General features: G+C 42.2%; 1 protein-coding gene across 3 annotated transcripts in view; it reads left to right on the top strand.

Annotated features, from left to right (window-relative positions):
• The window catches only part of ARHGAP33 (Rho GTPase activating protein 33), a 1,138,731-nt gene that overhangs the window by 669,113 nt on the left and 448,649 nt on the right, over nucleotides 1-20,969 (top strand). For all 3 annotated transcript variants that reach the window (XM_069604876.1, XM_069604877.1, XM_069604878.1), the window contains one exon: nucleotides 15,216-15,353. In XM_069604876.1, the coding sequence (XP_069460977.1) occupies nucleotides 15,216-15,353 (138 nt within the window). The remainder of the gene's footprint in view (nucleotides 1-15,215; nucleotides 15,354-20,969) is intronic.

The raw sequence follows: 20,969 nt of genomic DNA, 5'->3' as shown, positions 1-20,969 counted from the left end.
GACGCCCACCCCGGAGATCTCCACGCAAGAGGCCTCTGGCTCCCGGAGGAGAGGCTCCTGCACATCAACGTCCTGGAGCTCCGAGCTGTGTTCTGGGCTCTCAAATCATTCCTCCCGTCGCTCAAGGGCAAGGTGGTGCGGATCTTCACGGACAACACCACGACAATGTTTTACATACGGAAGCAGGGAGGCACCAGATCCCCAGCCCTATCCAAGGAGGCACAGGATCTGTGGCACTGGGCGGTCGCCCAGGGGATGTTCCTGGTTCCCTTCCACCTGGCAGGAGAAAGCAACACCATCGCCGACTTGCTCAGCTGGGAGCTGCGCGCGTGTCACGAGTGGGAACTGTGCCAGGATCAGGTGGATCAGCTGTTCCGACGATGGGGCAAACCCCAAATCGACCTGTTCGCAACAGCGACGAACTCGAAGTGCAAGAGGTTCGCCAGCAGGTTTCCCCAGCCGAGAAGCATGGCCGATGCATTCTCGTTCCCCTGGGACGGCCTATACCTGTATGCGTTCCCTCCGTTGCCGTTGCTGCTTCGACTCATCAGCCAGCTCAAGAGGTCCCGGTGCAGGATGATCCTCGTCGCACCGGCGTGGCCGAGGCAGATCTGGTTCCCGGACCTTCTGGACTTGTCAACGTCCCCTCCCATCAAGCAGTCGGCGGACGCGGACCTTCTCTCCAGAGAAGGAGGCGCCATCTTCCACCACGACCCGGCGTCGCTGAACCTGCAGGCTTGGCTCCTGCAGCGCTAGAGTTTGGAGGCTACGATATACCGGCCGATTGCAGAGAGGTTCTTGCAAAGGCCAGGGCGTCCTCGACTCTCAAATGTTACGGTCATAAGTGGAAGAGGTTCTCTATCTGGTGCCGAGCACAGAAGATCAACCCCCTACGGATTACGGCCCCTCAAGTGCTGCCGTACCTGCTATCGCTGGCCAAGGCTGGGCTAGCCCATGCCTCCATTAAGATTCATCTGGCGGCGATCTCCAGATATACCAGAACCACAGGACGGACGTCACTGTGGTCCCATCGACTGGTAAAAGAGTTTATGAAAGGACTGTTCCGGTCGTTCCTGCCGGTGAAGGCCCTGGCCCCGGCGTGGGAACTTAACGTGGTGCTGACCAGGCTCATGGGGCCCCCATTCGAGCCGATGCACTCCGCACCTATGAAGTTTGTGTCGTGGAAGACTGCGTTCCTGTTGGCCATTACCTCCGCACGACGAGTGGGAGAGATCCAGGCCCTATCCTGCAAAGCACCGTACTTGACTTTCCATGCCTCGAGGGTGGTGCTTAGGACGCACCCCTCCTTTCTGCCCAAGGTGCCGTCGGACTTCCATCTTAACGAGCCCTTGGTGTTACCTGTTTTCTTCCCGTCTCCTTCGTCGCCGGCCGAGAGGACTTTGCACTCGCTGGATGTGGCTAGAGCGCTGAAGATCTACGTGGACCGCACGAAGAGTTTCCGGAGGACATCACAGCTGTTCGTGAACTTTGGACCTGTGAATCAAGGGAAGGCTCTCTCGAAGTCTTCTATTTCCAGATGGCTCTCCGGCTGCATCATGCACTGTCACCGGTTGGCTAACCGACCGCTGCCAGGCCGTCCGAGAGCCCATTCGACCAGAGCAATCGCTGCTACTACGGCGTTCTTATCTGGTGTGCCCCTGCTGGACATCTGCAGGGCTGCTACGTGGAGGTCGACGCACTTCACGAGATTCTACTGCGTCGATCGGGATTCCAGGGAGGAGTCCAGGGTCGGCCAAGCAGTGCTGCGCAACCTTTTCGCTTAAGGTGAGCCTGGTGAGGAGGTAAGAGATGCTTAATGTTGAGTTGTTGTATTGCTTAGTGTTGAGCCTTTTACCACCCCCCGTGGTTGTGCATGTGTGTACTGCTATTTAATCTTATATTCATGAGCATGTGAATCCATGCCAGACCCCATGCTGGAGAAGGAACAAGTTACTTACCTGTAACTGTTGTTCTCCAGCATAGGTCTGGCATGGATTCACATGCGAACCCTCCCGCCTACCCCTCTGCGGCTCTTCACTTGGTGATACTGCCACTTCACGTGCTACCAAATCTGAAGATGGCTGCCAGAGGCGGGGCTTAGGTAGAGGGCAATCATTGGCTGTGGTCAGTATGACGCAGAGATCAGTGATTGGTTACTACTAGGAAAGACAGATCAGAAACGGAACTGATAATGATTTTTTCTTTACCGATGATTCCCAGCCTGACGACGGGGAATATTCATGAGCATGTGAATCCATGCCAGACCCATGCTGGAGAACAACAGTTACAGGTAAGTAACTTCTTCCACATTCACTAATCTGTCACATCTCATTTGGAATGTGTAGAGATCATTCGACACATTCACTAATCTGTTACATCTCATTTGGAATATGTAGTGCCAACATCCAGAACACTCTCCAAATACAAACATGACACAAATCATGTATTCCATGGCAACAGACGATGCTGTGCCACTAATATTGCACTTTTACATGACATCAGAGCGATGCTGTGTCACTGTGCCATTACACCATCATATATTCCATGGTACAGAACGATGCTGTGCCACTAATGTTGCACTTTTACATGACATCAGAACGATGCTGTGTCACTGTGCCATTACACTATCATATATTCCATGGTACAGAACGATGCTGAGCCACTAATGTTGCACTTTTACATGGCATCAGAACGATGCTGTGCTACTGTGCATTTAAATTTATACATGTGATTACCATTAGGATTACTCACAACAATATCAGTATATATATTAACAATATATATATAATCCAGAATTTGAAAACCTGAAATTCCTATAAAATAGTTAAACACTACACAAAAAAACTTTTTTCTTTCTTTGTGTCGTTTGTTGGTTGTTGTAATTCAATATGTATAGTTGTGCGTACAACATGCACAAATTGCCTTCTCAGCCAGGCACACCAACTATGCATAAACATCCAACCTCATTAAAAATTGCAACCACAGCGTCATTCCTATTAGTGCATTTAACTAAATACTCAAAATATATATACATGAATCCAACATACCAATTGTCCATGAGTAGCACGCAGAATTAAAATTGCAAAGAAATAAAATTACTATCAGAGTAAAACTCAATGTAGTCCATGAATTTCACGAAGAACATAGATGGCAGTCAAGCCATAAAAATACATAACATTTCTTTTATCAATGCATGTAGAAAGCATAGCTAGTGCTTCCCACACGTAATATTTTCAAACGCTGCATGTATAACAAATTAAACAAAACAGTACCTTCAATGGCCGTGTCATTGCAAAATTAAAATTATTACAGTGCAGCATCAACCTGCCAAATAATTGAGAAAATGAATCACCAAATGTCAGCATTCTTCATATTCTTAAAACAGCATAAACTCTGCACCACAAATAACCGAAATGAATTCTTCCAGATAATGCTGTCATGCCACGCATTATTTCCACACTTAGAAGCTAATAAAATAGATCCCCGTAATGCACAACTGTGCATGCTAATAAAATAGATCCCCGTAATGCACAACTGTGCATTTAAATCTCGCAAGTGCTTTTAAGAAGATTAATAGTCCATATACTGCAAACTTCACCAAAGCATCATCAAAGCAAGAACTTGCTTCCTTGACAGTGCGCCCATCAAAATGTACAACTGTCTTAAATGCTTGGCAGCATTTAAAACACATGCATTCAACAACCACATCACTAACTTCACCAAGTAGTCCTTTAAAATAATGTCACAGCATTCAATACAATCTTGGCCACACCCACATCCTAACAAATACAACATGGAAGCATTGGTAGCACTAAAATCCGCTTAACAGTAAATAATATCATAACATTTCATCACGGGAAACGGTAAGAAATATTTCATGCATTTCAAATCCTTTCAAATTTGAGAAACATCACTTGTATGAAAACTGTAAATTGTCCATGAATTGCACGAAAAAATCAAACACAGCAAAGACAAATTCAGAACATTGCTCTTTGTGCATTATCTATGCAGAAAACAATGCTAATGCCCATAGTGCTTCCATTGATGTACAATGGTTTCGTCAAAGTGAAAGACATTGTTAATGCCACACCACATTACAACAAAATTAACTACAAATTAATGGTGATTCAATCCCTACAATTACGGCAGTGTAACATCATCAATAAAAGTACCTGTGGCATTCTGTCATTAAGGAAACACAGAAATTGTACACTGGAATTGCTGTTGGTGGAAACACATACTATCCCTTGTGTCATGGTAACCATTACTATTGTACCTTCATATTATTATTGCAGTATTCAAACTGCTAAAACCATATAAGATATGCATTCTATATTTTGATTTTGAATGTATGTCATGATTCACAGATTGACTAAATTCCAGTGCTTTCAAATTTGTATAACTTTGCACATGAACATAAACCATGAATATCACATTAATTCCATGAATTTCACGTAGCAAAAGAACAACCATAACATGCCTATAAGGACTAGCGCCAATCAACTATAACATGGCAGTATCAGCATTAATGGAAGTATTAACTAGGCAACACATAACATTTAATTTTGTTACTACTAAAATATCATAAAACATTTACTGCATTTATAAAACAATGTAAACAAAATGGATCACTGTGCAAACTTATTTACAGTCCATAATTTGCACGATGACTGTAACTGCAGTTGAAGCACATGAGAAAAGCATAACATTTCCTTTTATCCATACATGCCGGAGGCCTTACCAGCATTCCGCCCCATGTTGCATTATTAATAGCTGCCGGCATGTTCATTATGGATACATTTAACACACAGTACCTTTTTACTCGGCAGAACAGGAACATTTCCGATGCCCCCACGTCCCATTACAATTAGTTGATGTAACATAGTCGTGTCTCCATACACGCTGCCCCCATCGCAGCACCATGACTGATGAGAAAACACGAGAAAACGTTAAACCACTCACAGGTAGCTCCAATTTCGGGACCATGGCCGCATAACACAAAATATTTTCATCTGCAAGATCCGCCGATGGCGTATCAACTTACTTGCATTCCTTCCTGTATCGCAAATCCTGAGGTCACGTCATCACGTGAGTAACTCTCAACGTCCTTTCCTTTAATGTATCTTCCGCTCACCATAATAGGGAATGGAGACTACGACGCTGTCCAGCAACGGAAAAAGAACCTTCAGAGACACAGCATTCGGGCCTCCGCCATTCCCTACAGCCAAGGCATTGCGTCATCATTAAGACAAATGCTCTCAGGCCGCACAGTGCTCCATACACGCAACTGTTCCAACAGTAGACACTATGCTTCAGCACTCTTTGATGGCCCAATTCAGTCACATCCATATAGTAAAAAGCCAAATATTAAACGCTGCCGTGTGCCCACAAATATTTTCTTTGAAGTTGATATTGCCGGATTATAAGCATTATATTGCCGGCTTATAAGCATTTAAAAGAAGCATAATTCTTTATGGAAACAGGATGCGCCAACAGCTTCCAGCGCGCAGAACAACAATTCAGCTGGCCCATGAGCACACGCTGTGATGAACATTTCATTCACAGTAATTTAATTTATCAGTGACTGCATTATAAGGGAATGTAAATCCTTCTCTAGCCCTGTAACTTAGTCATTGTAGATGACATCCCTTTTTTTAACTATTGCTGCAACGCCTCATCCGAAAACACAGTACCTTAAAGTATGGAAGTAAAACAACTTCTCCAGCAGACGCTGCGTATTGGCTGCCTGCCATAGATTCACAGGACTTACACCTGGCACAGATGATTCATTCAGTGACCTCACATGGAAGCTGGCCCTGGGCTGTGCCACTACTGGGCTCATCAAAGACCTCTTCCATAAGCATTTCCATCATGTCAGGAGACAACAGAACCTCTTCAGTGGGTCCTTTTAACTTGGGATCAACAGGCAAATATATATCCGTGCAACAGGAACCAGCAAGCACCTGTTGATCCCATCCTCGTCGCCATTTGTAGTATCGGAGATGGTAAGAAGACATCTGGATTCAGGTAAGGCACAGGAGACCAGTATATATAAAAGGAGTATGTTTATTGTTTAGTTACAGGGCTAGTTGGTTAGAAAGGCAGGGAGATAAATACATGACATCCTTTCAGTAAGGTACTCCCATCCTTTGTCCCCAACTGTAGCTCTTGGAACTCTCCGGTCCCATAACATTCTGTGTGACACAACTATATTCTACCAGCAGCACTGTGTGCACACAGTGCAGATAGATAACTACAATACTACAGTAATCCTATTTGAAATGTGGAGCATTGACCAACTAGAGATGACACAGGATTGTTTTTTTAGCTGTTTGGTAATCTGCTATCAAAGTGACCGTATACCGTGGCTATGATGGTGTTCAGCAACTATTTGAAAGTTCCCAACGCAGCAGCGTTTAGGTAAAAACACCTCTGCAATGCCATATATTCTCTAAGAAACCTAGATCACTAAGTGAGTGTTAGATTTTATTCACTTTGTTTATTTATTTTGCTTTAACTATTTTGGATATGACCTGCTACCGACAAAAATATTTATTTTGGGGTCACAATTACAGAACCAGAGTATATGGTGAACGCTGTTGTTTTGCATTGGATTCCTGCTTATGGACCAGGCCATTTTTAGGGCCATGCCTTTTACACCAATGTTAACAATGCCAAGTGTTTACCTCTTAGAAATGATTAGCAAGTAGTGTCTCTTAAAATGCCTCTTTCCAGCAATGATTGAACTATCACTCCATGAAAACAATATTGCTTCTTTTCCCAGGCCATGCACTTCAACTCGGTAGCACTAGAAATATCAGATGTTCCTCTTAACAGGCCCAATACTTACTTTGTATTAGGGGCAGCCTAGAAAGGTAAGGGCACCGACCAACGGTTTTCCTTAACCCCTTAAGTGCTGGGCTATTATGCATTCCTATGCAAAGAAAACAAGCGTATTCGCCCATAGCACTTTAACAAGTGTGTTGTCACTTCTCCTCAAGGAGGAGCCCTTTCCATGAGGCTCGCGCGGTGCGGCCGTTACCCAGTAGTCCCCTTAGGTGTGGTTTAATGCAGGAGGACCTATTTGGAGTGACCCTTCTGGGGACAAGGATGATCACGTGGGTTACAGCCCATTGAGTATTGTCACATTCCCTAGCTCTTCCCACTGTTCAGAACAATGTTTATTGAAAGTAAATCTATGTATTGTTGTAACACAGGGGCTAAAGAAATAGATAAAAGTACTAGGAAGAAGAAGAGCACCAGAGAGGTTATTGACTGCTAGTTCTGGTACGAGGTGGCCCAGAGGAGGCATGAGCATTAAGTTATCAACAGAAACAAAGGACTTTTACAATCTGCCACAGTGGGACTGGCAACATTGTATAAGTATAGACGATGGACTAACAGACCCGTCAACCCGAGCCAGGTGAGGCAACAGGTCTATAAAACAGCGGTATTTCAAACGCTGTAGGCAGACCAGAGTTGAAGAAGAGCAGAGAATGCTGTGAAGCATGCAAGGAGTTCTCGGAGGGACCAGCTAAAGCAGACCTGAACACGAAGCAGGAGAGAAGAGCCGACTGAGACAGCTTGGACATCCTAACTAGTACAAACCCAGCATCCGAGGAGAGCTTTCTCATCGCAGTTGCGACAATAGGCCCACTCACCATCAGAGAAGGGTCTGGGACCCCAACAAAAGGTAACTGAGCAAGCAAGGAGAAGCTCTTTGTCGCAGTGGCGGCACTAAGCCCAGTGACCAACAAAGAAAGATTTGGGACTTTGCAAACACCAAAATAGAGTGGCAAAGTGTACATCAAACTGAAGAGAGAGAAAGAGAGAGAGAGAGAGAGAGAGAACTTTTTAGATACCATGGGAAGGCAGTCATTCCCCTTGGCCTTGTTGTGAACTGTGCCAAGCAATACCAAGAGAAGGGAGCTGTTCTGCTGGTCCCGAACTGGGAGTTGTGCTAGAGACAACAGGAGAAGGGAGTCATTCCCCCTGGTATTATTGGAAACTGTGTAGATCTACAAACAGGAGATGGGAGCCATTCTCCTGGATATGGAATTGTATAAAGGCTGTGTGAAACCCTCAAGCCAAGGGAAGGGAGTCATTCCCCCTGGTATTTTTGTTGCAAGAGAACATTCTTTCAAACACTATCGATGCATCAGTAGAAAGGAGACGTTCTCCTGGAGAAGGAACTTTCTGTTAGATTATCCTTTAGTTGTAGTGTGAGGGATAGAAGTAGGTTGTGACACAAGACGGTGGAGTTTGTTTTGACTGACATTCTGACAGATTCTTTAGCTTTATTTTTGAGGCAGGGAAACCCCTCTTAGAAGATGATAGTGAGAGACTTTGTATGCACACAAATCTATAACCACCACCATGCCAACTTTGTGTCTGCTTCCTTGTTTGACACCCTTACACAAGGTTTTTTGTCTTTGGTCTAATGTCTGGAGGACATGTCGGATTCCTGCCTAGAGTGCTGAGCATTTAGGACAGATCCAGTTTCTGGGAGCACCACCTCCAAGGATCAAAGGACACTGACAGAGAAAACCTCCCGGAGGGAGAGAGAGGGAGGTGATGACCCTGGGACCTTGGACCTGCAGTGGGGTGAATGATGTGTCTGTCGCCGAGCTGAACAACCACCTATGCACTCGCCAACGTGTTCTAACACAAAACAGAATTTTTTAAAAACATTTCAATGTGAAAATTTCAATTGACTAAAATTCAAAATACAGAACATGTATAAACTTTGTTCATAAAGCATTATGGCAGAAAAGAATAATGTGATCAAAAGAAACCACCCGATAATGACAATTAAAACTAAATTTATTATTCTTGGTCACAATGCAGTGCCTCTAAAACCTTAATTTACTAAAGAAACAGCAGTACATGTGCTCTGTAGTTGAGGTAAGTGAGAATCAACATGCCAGGTTGACAAATAATTATCAAAGGGAGAAAATATATAAAAAAACGAAAATGATCAACAAACCAGTAGGTGAGCATTTAATGGCCAACGTTTACTGGTGAAAAGTAGAGCATTTATGGATCAAACTAGCTCTATCATATGGGAAAAAAACCTAAAGATATTTATTAGGTTTACTTTTGTGAAAGGTCGACATATGTTTCGGCTAATGGCACCTGAAAAAATCAGGCAATGCACAAAAAACATTGACTGTTGGTGCAGCTGTAGCCGTCTTCAGGACAGAGGAGAAAAGCAGTATATAGCAGTGTTGAATACTTCATAGGCGTCATGCTATGTCGTTAAGAGAAGGCACGAAACCCACTGTAAGGCGAAACAAACATAAACATATCACATATATATACAAATATAAATTAAAGACAAACATCGTAAACAGGTGGTTCATAAAAAATTATTTAAAAACATTGGCGGTGTAACAGCGGCGGAACGCCCGGTGGGCAGTACACAACATTATAATCATCACCCACTGCAGCCAAGGTACATGCAGAGAAAAAGGTGTTAGATATATAACCCTATCTTGCATTGTGTGAAATCACACTGATAGACAAAATTGCCTAACCCCTACTGAGAAGAGCCCAGCAGATAAGATCACATGTGTCTCGACTTTTTCACCCATTAGCAATTCACTCAGAAAAATAATATTAAAAAATTGGCATATCATTACAACTCCAGATTTTGCTCCTGCAACACCTCGATTTGCATTTAAAAGGCAATCCAATCTTAGAGATAAACTTGTACACACGTACCCTACCACACGAAAATCTTTACCCGCTCAAACCACTCTGTGGTCTCTGCCACCGGTATTAGGACATTTTAAATGTGGCTTGTGTTCGGTTTGCTCCTTAACTACAAACCTGAAAACACTGCAACTATATGAAATGAAATGGACCTTGACGGGTTTTTCCAATTGCAATACTCCATGGGTCATCTATGGTATCAAATGCCCCTGCAATTTATTATATGTGGGAAAAACAAAACGTCCGGTAAAACAAAGAATATGTGAGCATCGCTCATGTATCAAAAATAAAATCGAAAATAAACCAATGGTGGCACATTTCACCCAATTGAAACATTCCCACAATGACCTAAAGTGGTTTGTAATTCAAACCGTTGCAGCTCCACCCAGAGGTGGGAATAGAGATCTACTCCTCACCAAACAAGAACAGAAATGGATTTTTAATTTAAACACTGTAAAACGGGGCTTAAACACAACAGTGGAGTGGTCCCTATTCTTCTAAAACCTGCTTTTTTGCCTTTCCCGCCCAATGTTTTTCAAAAACATTTTTTCCATATAATAAAATAAGTGTTCCTCAAATAGGTCCTATTTTTCTGTCATAATAATCACATTGTTCTTGGCCTTACAAGATTATTAAATCATCTTATGTATTGCCATTAGTTAGACACACATTGATTTAGATTCTGTCTCATCTAATGGAAAAAAAAGGCATCACAAAATATGGATACCATCACAGAATAAAATTAAATAATATAATGATACATAATTAATGAAACATTTTCCTCCAAATAAAACTTTCTGAGGCTTTTTTGTTTTTTTCATATATGATAGTTTGCCAATCACTAAACACAAACATGCTAACTAGTTGAGGATTGGTGCACTCAGACGTTGTTATTTTTAAATAATTCCCCAAGAAAAACTCTGCTCTTGTAAGTTTAAGTAAACATCCGGTTCTTATGCCGCTTCTTTTTTCCTTCCGTTTCTCCCCCGTTACATTCAATTAACATAAGTCACGTCATCCGTCCGCCCTATTTAAACACCCAATAGAGCGCGTGTACAGCTGTTCACGGAAGCACGTAGGCTCCGAGCAGCTAATTGACACGGCTCCACAGCGGAATTGGTTTCGTCCTCACTAACATCACGTACCTCGCTGGCTCCAGACGCGTTTAACGAGCACAACACAGGCGCGCCTGTACAGATGATTTCCGGCTTCCTTTTCCCCTTCTTTTAGAGGTAAGCTAATGCCATTACTGCAAGCTTCTAAATACAACTCCGAAAAATGTTCAATGACACTTAACACATAAGTGACCTTCATTTCGCCGTACATTTTCTCTTTTTTGCTTTCACTCATATCAGGCCACGCGCAAGCCCTCCAGTTGCAACCACAGTCGCTATTTGAAACGAGCCTGCACTTAATAACACCTGAGAGGTAACAACAGTTCCGGTTGCTTTTCTTCGGTTAAATTTTGAAAAGCCTGTTTATAATAATAAGCTGAATTTAAAACTCGGGCATTTCTGTCTTTTTTCAGGCCCAAATAGGTTCTCTTCAGCGTCCATTACGGCGCACTCGAATTAAGTAACTCTCGAAGTTTCACATTCTGGTCTAAGATCTTTTGAAGATAACAATGGTAAGCATTGCCTTCCACTTTCCATCATAAAGGGCCCCACAACAATATGATTTTGCCTAAAGACTGCAGCAACATTGAACATTTCCTCTATGTTTTGATATTTTATATTGCAAAATGTTATAGTACATCAACTTTTAGTGGCATTTGAAACTGAACATAATTTCTCTTGATGTATTATGCTCTTGCTTCAATATATAAGCAAGCCATCCATTTGAAATGAATAAGGATAAGTAATTAAATAATCTTACCATTTTTTTTTTTTTTTTTTTTTTTTTTTTTTATACAAATGAATTGTTTCATTAGACAAGAAATAGATTTCACACAATGCAAGATAGGGTTATATATCTAACACCTTTTTCTCTGCATGTACCTTGGCTGCAGTGGGTGATGATTATAATGTTGTGTACTGCCCACCGGGCGTTCCGCCGCTGTTACACCGCCAATGTTTTTAAATAGTTTTTTATGAACCACCTGTTTACGATGTTTGTCTTTAATTTATATTTGTATATATATGTGATATGTTTATGTTTGTTTCGCCTTACAGTGGGTTTCGTGCCTTCTCTTAACGACATAGCATGACGCCTATGAAGTATTCAACACTGCTATATACTGCTTTTCTCCTCTGTCCTGAAGACGGCTACAGCTGCACCAACAGTCAATGTTTTTTGTGCATTGCCTGATTTTTTCAGGTGCCATTAGCCGAAACATATGTCGACCTTTCACAAAAGTAAACCTAATAAATATCTTTAGGTTTTTTTCCCATATGATAGAGCTAGTTTGATCCATAAATGCTCTACTTTTCACCAGTAAACGTTGGCCATTAAATGCTCACCTACTGGTTTGTTGATCATTTTCGTTTTTTTATATATTTTCTCCCTTTGATAATTATTTGTCAACCTGGCATGTTGATTCTCACTTACCTCAACTACAGAGCACATGTACTGCTGTTTCTTTAGTAAATTAAGGTTTTAGAGGCACTGCATTGTGACCAAGAATAATAAATTTAGTTTTAATTGTCATTATCGGGTGGTTTCTTTTGATCACATTATTCTTTTCTGCCATAATGCTTTATGAACAAAGTTTATACATGTTCTGTATTTTGAATTTTAGTCAATTGAAATTTTCACATTGAAATGTTTTTAAAAAATTCTGTTTTGTGTTAGAACACGTTGGCGAGTGCATAGGTGGTTGTTCAGCTCGGCGACAGACACATCATTCACCCCACTGCAGGTCCAAGGTCCCAGGGTCATCACCTCCCTCTCTCTCCCTCCGGGAGGTTTTCTCTGTCAGGATTCCTGCCTAGAGACACCAGGTGGGTGGCATCTTTCTGACGGAAAACCTCTCAAACAAAGGTGGACTCGGAACCAAAAGAGGCACTGGAAATAATGTTGAAACTGGCTCGGTGTTACACGTTTTCAGCAAGCCACACCCTTTTCCTATGAGAAAATTTGGAAATAAAATAGGTTACCACACAAAAGAGGTCCAGGGTGCAGAGGCCTTTTCCTTTTTCTTATTTTTTTTATTTTTACGGAGTTCTCTATTGGCCATTCCACCCCTGGTCACAAAGCTGCACTACAGTGACACATTCAATCCACCAGTGTTGATTGCCTTTTGCCTCAGAGCAGGAAATATTGTGTGTATCATGTGGTGCAACTTGCTGTAGTTAAGAAAAATGTACCCAACCCATCACAGCACTATCATATCACTTGTATTTGAAATACTCCTCAAAACATTTTGTTGTAAAAAACATGAGGCCTAAGGAGTATTGCACTCCTGCGTCAATCAACTATTACATTTGAGTATTTGTTTTTAGAAGTTTCTTCACCTAAGGGTGCATTAAGTCACATTGCATTTCATGTTTAACTGTGTTCATTTTCCAATTTGTGTCAAGCAGTATCCCAATTACAAAATCCAAAATGATGTACGTTTTAAGGTTTTGTAAATATTTATTATTCTTGCTACTTTATTGTAAGAAATTGCCAGTTTTATTTTAATCAAGGTCTCAGTCCTTCAAGACTAACGTTCTGTTAAGTTCGTGGATCAAGTTCAGAATACTTGTCTCGCCCCAATCTTGAAACTATCGTAATAGCACTGAAGGTGGTCCAAGAAGCGTTTGGTGCTGTACAAAACAGTATAACAAATGAGCAAATAAACGTCTGATTCTCAGTGTTAACTAGCAATGCAAAGACATTGTGGCTAAAAATATCATTTACCAAACATTTTTCAATAGATAGTCCTTTGAGGTGGCCTTATTGGGGCTTAAAGCACAGGGCAGGCACCAAAACATATTGTAGCCTTAAGACAACAGCTGAAGCATAGTTACATAACGTAACAGAAATGTGCCAGACTGTCGCTGCATATAGAAAGACAGACATCTTTCCTTTCTCGTCCTACCTATTCTGTTTAACCCTCATCCACCTCCTCCTTTCACACAGTCTATGACCTGAGCCTGCAGCGGTAGCATGGGCTATATTTTCTATCTGGTTGGCTCTGATAATACTGCTCATACTTAAGGTGGCTTTTCTCACTGCTTCCAACAGTGCAACGCTATATTTGTAGCTGAAACATTTCTACTGCATTAACCTGATGTTATAAACTGGTGGACATGCATTGATGGATCTTTGACATATCTGACAACCATGTATGTAATTTGCATGTTATTCAGTGTGCATGTGTTCTTTATGTAAAATATGACAAAGCCCTCAAGTGCAGGCAGTTGCCCTTGGGGTTGATAGACTATTTTATAATATCCTGTCACCCTTTAGCCCTGCGTTATACAGAATACAGCTGAGTCACATGAAAAATATGGTCCAGCTGTCATATAGTCCTTGACATAGCATTCCTCTCTGGGCCTGAACACACTGCATTGTATAGCTACTATAATGTATTTAGACTAGTCATATCTGCTAGTAATTGAACAGTGGCCTACATTCTATTACTATTCAGGGGCAATGTAATTCTATTAATGTTTGCTGACACTACGGCCATTCACTGCACAGCCCTTTGAGGCCATAACAATTTCAGGAGGTGCAATACAAATATTTAAATAATACAATAGAAAAAAGTAGAGAGAGAGGGAGAATAATGAAACATTTATTCCTGTGATTCAACTATTTCTAAAGGTTTCTGTTGGTGAATGACATTAGTAACACTTTTGAAAATATTACGTCTAATTGATTAATTCAGGAAGCACAGTTTAAATCAAATGTATACCTTTGTCACTGTGTGCTTGCGTCTGCATCTTCAGTAATTATAATTGCCATCAGTAACAGAAACCAGATCTATTGCCAGCTCACTGTTTTGAGAAGGCCCATAAATGTTTCCTTTATAGTGAACATATTTTGTTAACGTTTGTTCCTACTCTGCATTAGCACTGCTGTCGTGGATTTGTTGCACTGTCCTTTGACAGGAAAAAGAGATAATACAGTAAACCGGTATGAAATAAATTAAGGTTATTGTTAGATTAACAAGACCTTCACTGTATGAATACCATCATACCGGTATGCCTTAACAAACCGCCAACAAAGTTATCTGAACCAATTATAACAAATACTCACAAATTCTTAAAATGTGTTCTAAAAAACCTTTTCATGGTCTTCTGTAATTAGGATTGCTTTTATTATTTTTTTTATTGGCCTGCTGTTTTCTGTTCTATCTTTCTACATCTTTTTATTCATGTTCATAATTTTAAATCATCACCAACTTATATGTTCTACGGATAGTGTTTTTGTGTGAATTTGTGTTGTAAAATATGAAATGGTCAAAGATTGTGTTATATCCTTTGCAGTGATGACCTAAATAGGAGAAAGGGTGTCACATCACTACCACCTACAAAATGATTTTGTAAAAAAATGTAATTCTTTTTTTTCTGTAGGGGAAGTCCTGGCTGGTACATCGGAATTATGACGAATTTCAGAACCTTGACACACACCTACATCTCTGCATCTTCGACCGGCGCTTCTCCCAATTGCCGGAACTGCCCCCATTTGCTGAGATCAGACACCGCACTGAGGTAAGAACACTGCTCCCACCTCTCCTCCTATCCCACATTCAGATGCTGAAGTTGGACCTGCCTTCTCGTTGAACCCTTATTTTGGAGAAGGCTTGGCGTCACTGTAGTGCTGGATTTGCTCACTTAGGAGAACATGTTAGACAAAAATGTTGCTTCTAATTTCAATGGGTTTGAAAAGGGGTCATATAATTAAACTGGAAAGTTGTCTGTCTTGGTCTTAAGATGCTCATGTAGACCCCCTCGAAATTGACAGTAGCGTTTGGTAATAGGGTTGGACGAGGGGTCTGCCCTTCTGGGTACCCTCGGTCACGAGGTTGCCCCTGAGTTCAAGCCTGACACCAGGGCATATTTCTGTACTAGGATCTTTTACTTGGGACAGACCAACAGAAAATGGTAATGTGGTTTTGCGTCCTTACATATAGAACCCTCCACATATGTCTACTCCACTGAGGTGGGTGTTTTGAACATCTGGGTGGCAGAACCAAATACTCCACTTTCAACAGTCTGAGAGGGTTGGCTACCTTGTGCACTCTGGCATTGCGGGTCTTAGAGTGACCAAATCCCCTTTTCTGCAGTTTGTGGGATCCCGTACTGCACGGCTAAGAGGAGGACAATGTCTTGCAGGGACGTACATTAATATTGGATAAGCAGTAGCCAAAAGCCACTCCTGGCTATCGAGCATTAACCAGTGACCAGGCACTTTTACATAGGGTTCTCCAAATCTGTCTTCTACATAAGATTCAAATGTATCATTGTGTCCATTATGTATGATCCCTTATGCATTAAATGTTGTATAGAGGTGTCCTTATCTTTGTTTATAGATTGTCCTAAAGGGACATCGTTAAATTGACATAGGTGTGCTTGTTCAATATCAGTTAGCATGGGGACCCAAAAGTAGCTCCTGGTAACAGTTGGTGTCAAGCTCTTCTAGGGTACAAGCAGGGCCCAAATTGCTCCCAGCTCCCCTCAGTTTCGAACCCTGTCTTATAAGCAGTGGGCAAAACCTGCAGGGAGACCTGGATCAACTCTAGAGGCCCCTCTTTCTAGTTTTCTTCTTAGATCGGGCCTGCTGGACCCTGCCTCTTACTGATAAGGTTAGACCCTTTGCGCTCCTCCTGGGGTCTTTCCTCACTGTCTGATGGTCCTAGTTTGGATTCCGTTGCCCCTTCTGATGGTATTCTCTGTCTGCTCTAAACTACTCCAAGTGCTGCTACTAATTTCTCCTCTGCGTGTGCTCTTCCCAGTTCTTTCTCTTTCTTCCTCTTTCTCTCTCTTTTACTCTCTCTCTTCCTTTCTCTCTCCTGCACCTCTGCTCAGTTTCACCCTATGATGTGCCCAGGGGATCCTCCTCCATTCCACCCCTGTGCTAAACATAGATTGGTTTGGATGGCACCTGACTCTGAGTCACCCCCTTTCCAGCCTCCAGAACCAGGCAGCAGGCTTCATCACACCCTTTACCCAGGAATATTTATTTGGTTTTGCACATTGATCTCCTATGTTGGATATCGGGCATTACAAATGTGCACTTTAAATCTCCCAGTTGGGTGTCTACAAGTGAATTGGCAGTCACCATTTGAGGTTTTACATGCTCTGAGGGCCTTCATAGAGGGCAGGAATGTGGAACGCTGAGCGCAATCCTGGAGGAATGGTGTATTCTTTCACAGAGCATGGATTGGATTTGTTATGTCCAGTTGTAAAGGAGAAAGAAGGTTTGTTTGTTTATTAACTTCTAATGGGCACCAGACCCATGGGTAACAGGGCGCAACAATAGGGTAATGCAAAGCTTACAATGTTACAAAATATACAGGTTACAAGAAGGTACATGGAAACAGAGTAGCAAAATAAATTACACATGACGGTGCCGAAAGTATGACATAGTTTGGCTAGGAGTAGATGCATGGTAGGATAGTGCCAATGCCTAGAGCTAGGGTGGGCTAAAGGGCAGAGGTGGCTTCGGCGATGAGGTGACTAGGGGTCATTAGAGATGTGTTGGATGGCGTTTCTTCTAAAGTGTAGGTACGGTTGGACTGCTCTCAAGTTATATGGTAGTAAGTTCCAGATTTTAGCAGCCTTCACTGGGAAGCTGTTACCACTAATCGTATTTAGCTTATATCTCGGTACTACTAGGCAATTAGCGTTGCAGACTCTAGTAGGTCTAATGTAGTTTATTCATAAGGTACCTGGGGGCAGCGTTATTTAAAGCTTTACGGGTCAGTGATATCATTTTTAACTGTATTTTGTTGTCTGTGGATAACCATTTATGTTGGCGTCTGATGGCGGAGATATGTACTCTTTTGTTTATGCCAAGCGCTGCTCTCAAGGCGTTATTTTGAAGTGTTTGTAGTCTCTGGATAATGATTTTGTTAGAACCACTGTAAAGGGCGTTACAATAGTCTATTCTAGAGAGTATTAAGGCTCTAGCCAGGATCATACAATTGTCATTAGAAAGGAATGGCTTGCCAGCTCTAATCAATTTGCAAGTGTAGGCAGTGGTGGAGGCCAGAGAATTTACCTGTTTGTCGAATGATAATATTTCCATCTCAGAATAACATTCCTGACTCATGGTAGCAGAATGTATAGTGGCAGTCATTATGCCATAGTACATCATTAGATTCAGCATTTTTTCAACTAGTCAAAATATGAGGCAGGTGGGTGCATATGACCAAGTTTATACTGGTAACAATTAATATACAATGCAATAACTATGCAGTACGGGTAGGCCCGAGGGACTAAGGCTGAGGCTATGAGCAGTTACTATGCAGTACGAATGGGCTGCATAAAGTGCATTGGTCAGATCTCAAACAGTAATTTATGTAATATAGCTAGCAACATTAAAGGCATGGTCTAGTAAAAATGTTTATTGTCCCTACGTTCGGCCATGTTTTTTTAAGCCTAAGTGGCTCGATTTTAGAAAACTTTCCTATGGACCTTACCCGAGTTTTCGTCCATTAAACGCACGCGAAAACAAGCACCAGGGCGCCGCCATTTTCTGATAATCCTATCACTTGCCGTGTCGCCCTGGCTGACCTGCTTTTGCTTCACTAAATCAATTCCCCCGCACCTGAGCCTGACATTATCCAAACATTCATATTCCCCGCCTCTCTCCATGATGTTACTGTGCTGTGTAGGCAAACGTGCCCAGTCGTCTTCTACGCGACTCCACACAGAACCCGGAAACCAACACAGCCCATCTCACAACAAAGCGCGCCACAATTCGGAATATGAAACTGTACTTTAAAATCAAACAGCAACACGGTACATTTGGTAAAGTACATTTATTTTACATTAAATGTTTAGAGAATATTCAGCAATTGCCATATGAACTCCGAAAGCCATTTATTTTCTTTTATCTGTATCCGCCATGGTACACAGGGTGTTGCTTTTCGTTAAAAGAAGCACTTTGGAAGCACGGTGAACCGCAAGGCTGTTCCATCAACTAGGCACTAGTCCATCGTAAAGGTTGATATGTTGCTTCTAGCCACTAGTACAGCGTAAGGGCATGTGGGCCCTTGGCGATCGTCCCATAAAATTGTCAGTGTGCTCCAGATGTTCACACGAAGCTGCAGGTGTCTACTGTAAAAGCCATCTGCTGGTGTCTCAAACCGATGGCAGTAGCAGAAGGGGAGCAAATACCTGTTATGAAAACAAAAAAATTATAATTAGTCTTGCCAGCCGATCTTCATTAATATTACTTATTTTATTTATTACAGCCGATCAGAAACTATTTGCTTGCAAGGATAGTTCAATGGAGTATGCTCGTCTCTAAAATCAATGCGAAAAGTAACAAAATAAATCGAGGTCAACACACAATGATAAACGACAGTTAGTCTACATGCGTGAGGAATGATATGATATATGATATGGCATTTGTAACGCGCCTATACTCAAGTGTTTCTAGGCGCGACGAGGCAGGTGGGGAACAAGGGCAGACAGACAACGATCCTACTAGGCCAGGTGTCTTTCTGATCGCGCATGGGGAAGAGGGAGGGGTGGGGCAAAAGTGCTGTACATGGTTAGTTGAATACAAATTAAATAATAGGGCCAGCTGGTGGCAAGTGCAAGGTAAATGCCGGGAGAAGAGGCTGAAGGATACAGAGACAGTCCGGTAGTGCAGGTAGGCAGTGCAGGGAAAAGTGGCTGGGCCAAGGACCGGGATCGGTGAGACCAGTGGACCTGCATGCCCATGTGCCCACTACGAACACGTTTTCCTTGCTTTTCCTAGCTCTTCATTCATTCATTTATTCATGCATCCATTCATTAAATCTTCATTCCGGTATAAAAGCGTGTAAAGATTTACTTACATTATATTTGAAATTTCCATTGTGTCTCTTCGTAATGCAGTCTGTAAAACGGACCGTGCTCTTGACAACGATTTTTCGTATACTGAACTAAAATGAAACTCGGTCTAGTTTCTGAATTTTCTGCCTTATCGTCTCTTACGTTATTGCGCACCCCCTTCAAATGTAGTTCTTTCGGCATGGTCCCTGTCTCAAGGTCAAAAAACAATAGACCCTTATACTTACAGTGCGACTTGTGGGCCTCATCTGGGCGCGAGCTGAAAATCAAAGCCGCTGTCCTTCGCATTCTTTATTTGCAACATCACGTAGTATAGGCATCTGTTAGAACTTGAAGTTTAGAATCCGTCTATGTAGTGCACCTCAATGTGCAAATGCGAAATGGCTTCTCTCTCAAATGCCACGGCCCGCTTGGCTGGCGCGTTCTAAGTGCCCCAATTTTGTCCCTGTTGTCTGCGAGCTTTGCAGCCCAAATTGAGACATTTAATTTTTGGCGGAAGGTCAGGGAAAGTATAAAGTACCACAGGAGCTGAGTTAACAGTGAGATTTATTGTTTGTTTGTTTGTTTTATTATTTGCAATATGCAAGCCTCCCCTCCATTAACAGTGTGCAGCATTTACATTTACATGAGATGAGACATGAGAAAAATATATACATGCACATATATGAGGTGAATAGAGAGAATTCAAAGATAACACCCAGCTTGTTCGCCACCCATGATGGTGAAGGTAGGGGTTAGGGTTACAGGTACTGTACAATAATATTTATTTACAAAAAGACAATCGTATTGCAATTATTTAAACCGGGATTTGTACTTCACAACCAGCTGTGCTTCAGGTGTGCATGGCACAGTCGCAATGTTCGGTGGCAATGGATCACTGCTCTGCACAGAAACGTCCAAAATTCCACATCTGTGCTTCTCTAACACAGCAACAATAAGGCCTTTCACAAAGTCGAACTGCATTTCTTCATAGACTGGTTTGATCACCCATAGCTTACTTCGTTTTGAAAACACCTTAGTGTAGCGAGGCATCCTTACTTTACCCCTAGTCCTAGATTGTTCACGTCCGACATTGCTGTTATGGGCCAAGACCGCTAGTAGAGTGCGATGTTTCATGCCTCGAAAGCTAAAATGCAAGCGCTTTGGCCTGTACTTTAGGCACATATTGTGGAACACCTCCAAATCTCCTGTGTGGCAGAATTCTGTCAGTCCTCTCAAATCTCTTGATAGAGTATTGTCGAAAACAATCTTCTCAATGGCTTTGTGTGTCGGTGAAGATGGAATCAACCACTTCTTCTTCCGTGCCTCCTCTGGGGACAA

The sequence above is a fragment of the Ambystoma mexicanum genome, chromosome 1p, assembly GCF_040938575.1.
Source record: "Ambystoma mexicanum isolate Mex_15411 chromosome 1p, UKY_AmexF1_1, whole genome shotgun sequence".
Classification (NCBI taxonomy): Eukaryota; Metazoa; Chordata; class Amphibia; order Caudata; family Ambystomatidae; genus Ambystoma; species Ambystoma mexicanum.
This window is presented reverse-complemented; position numbering and strand designations above follow the sequence as displayed.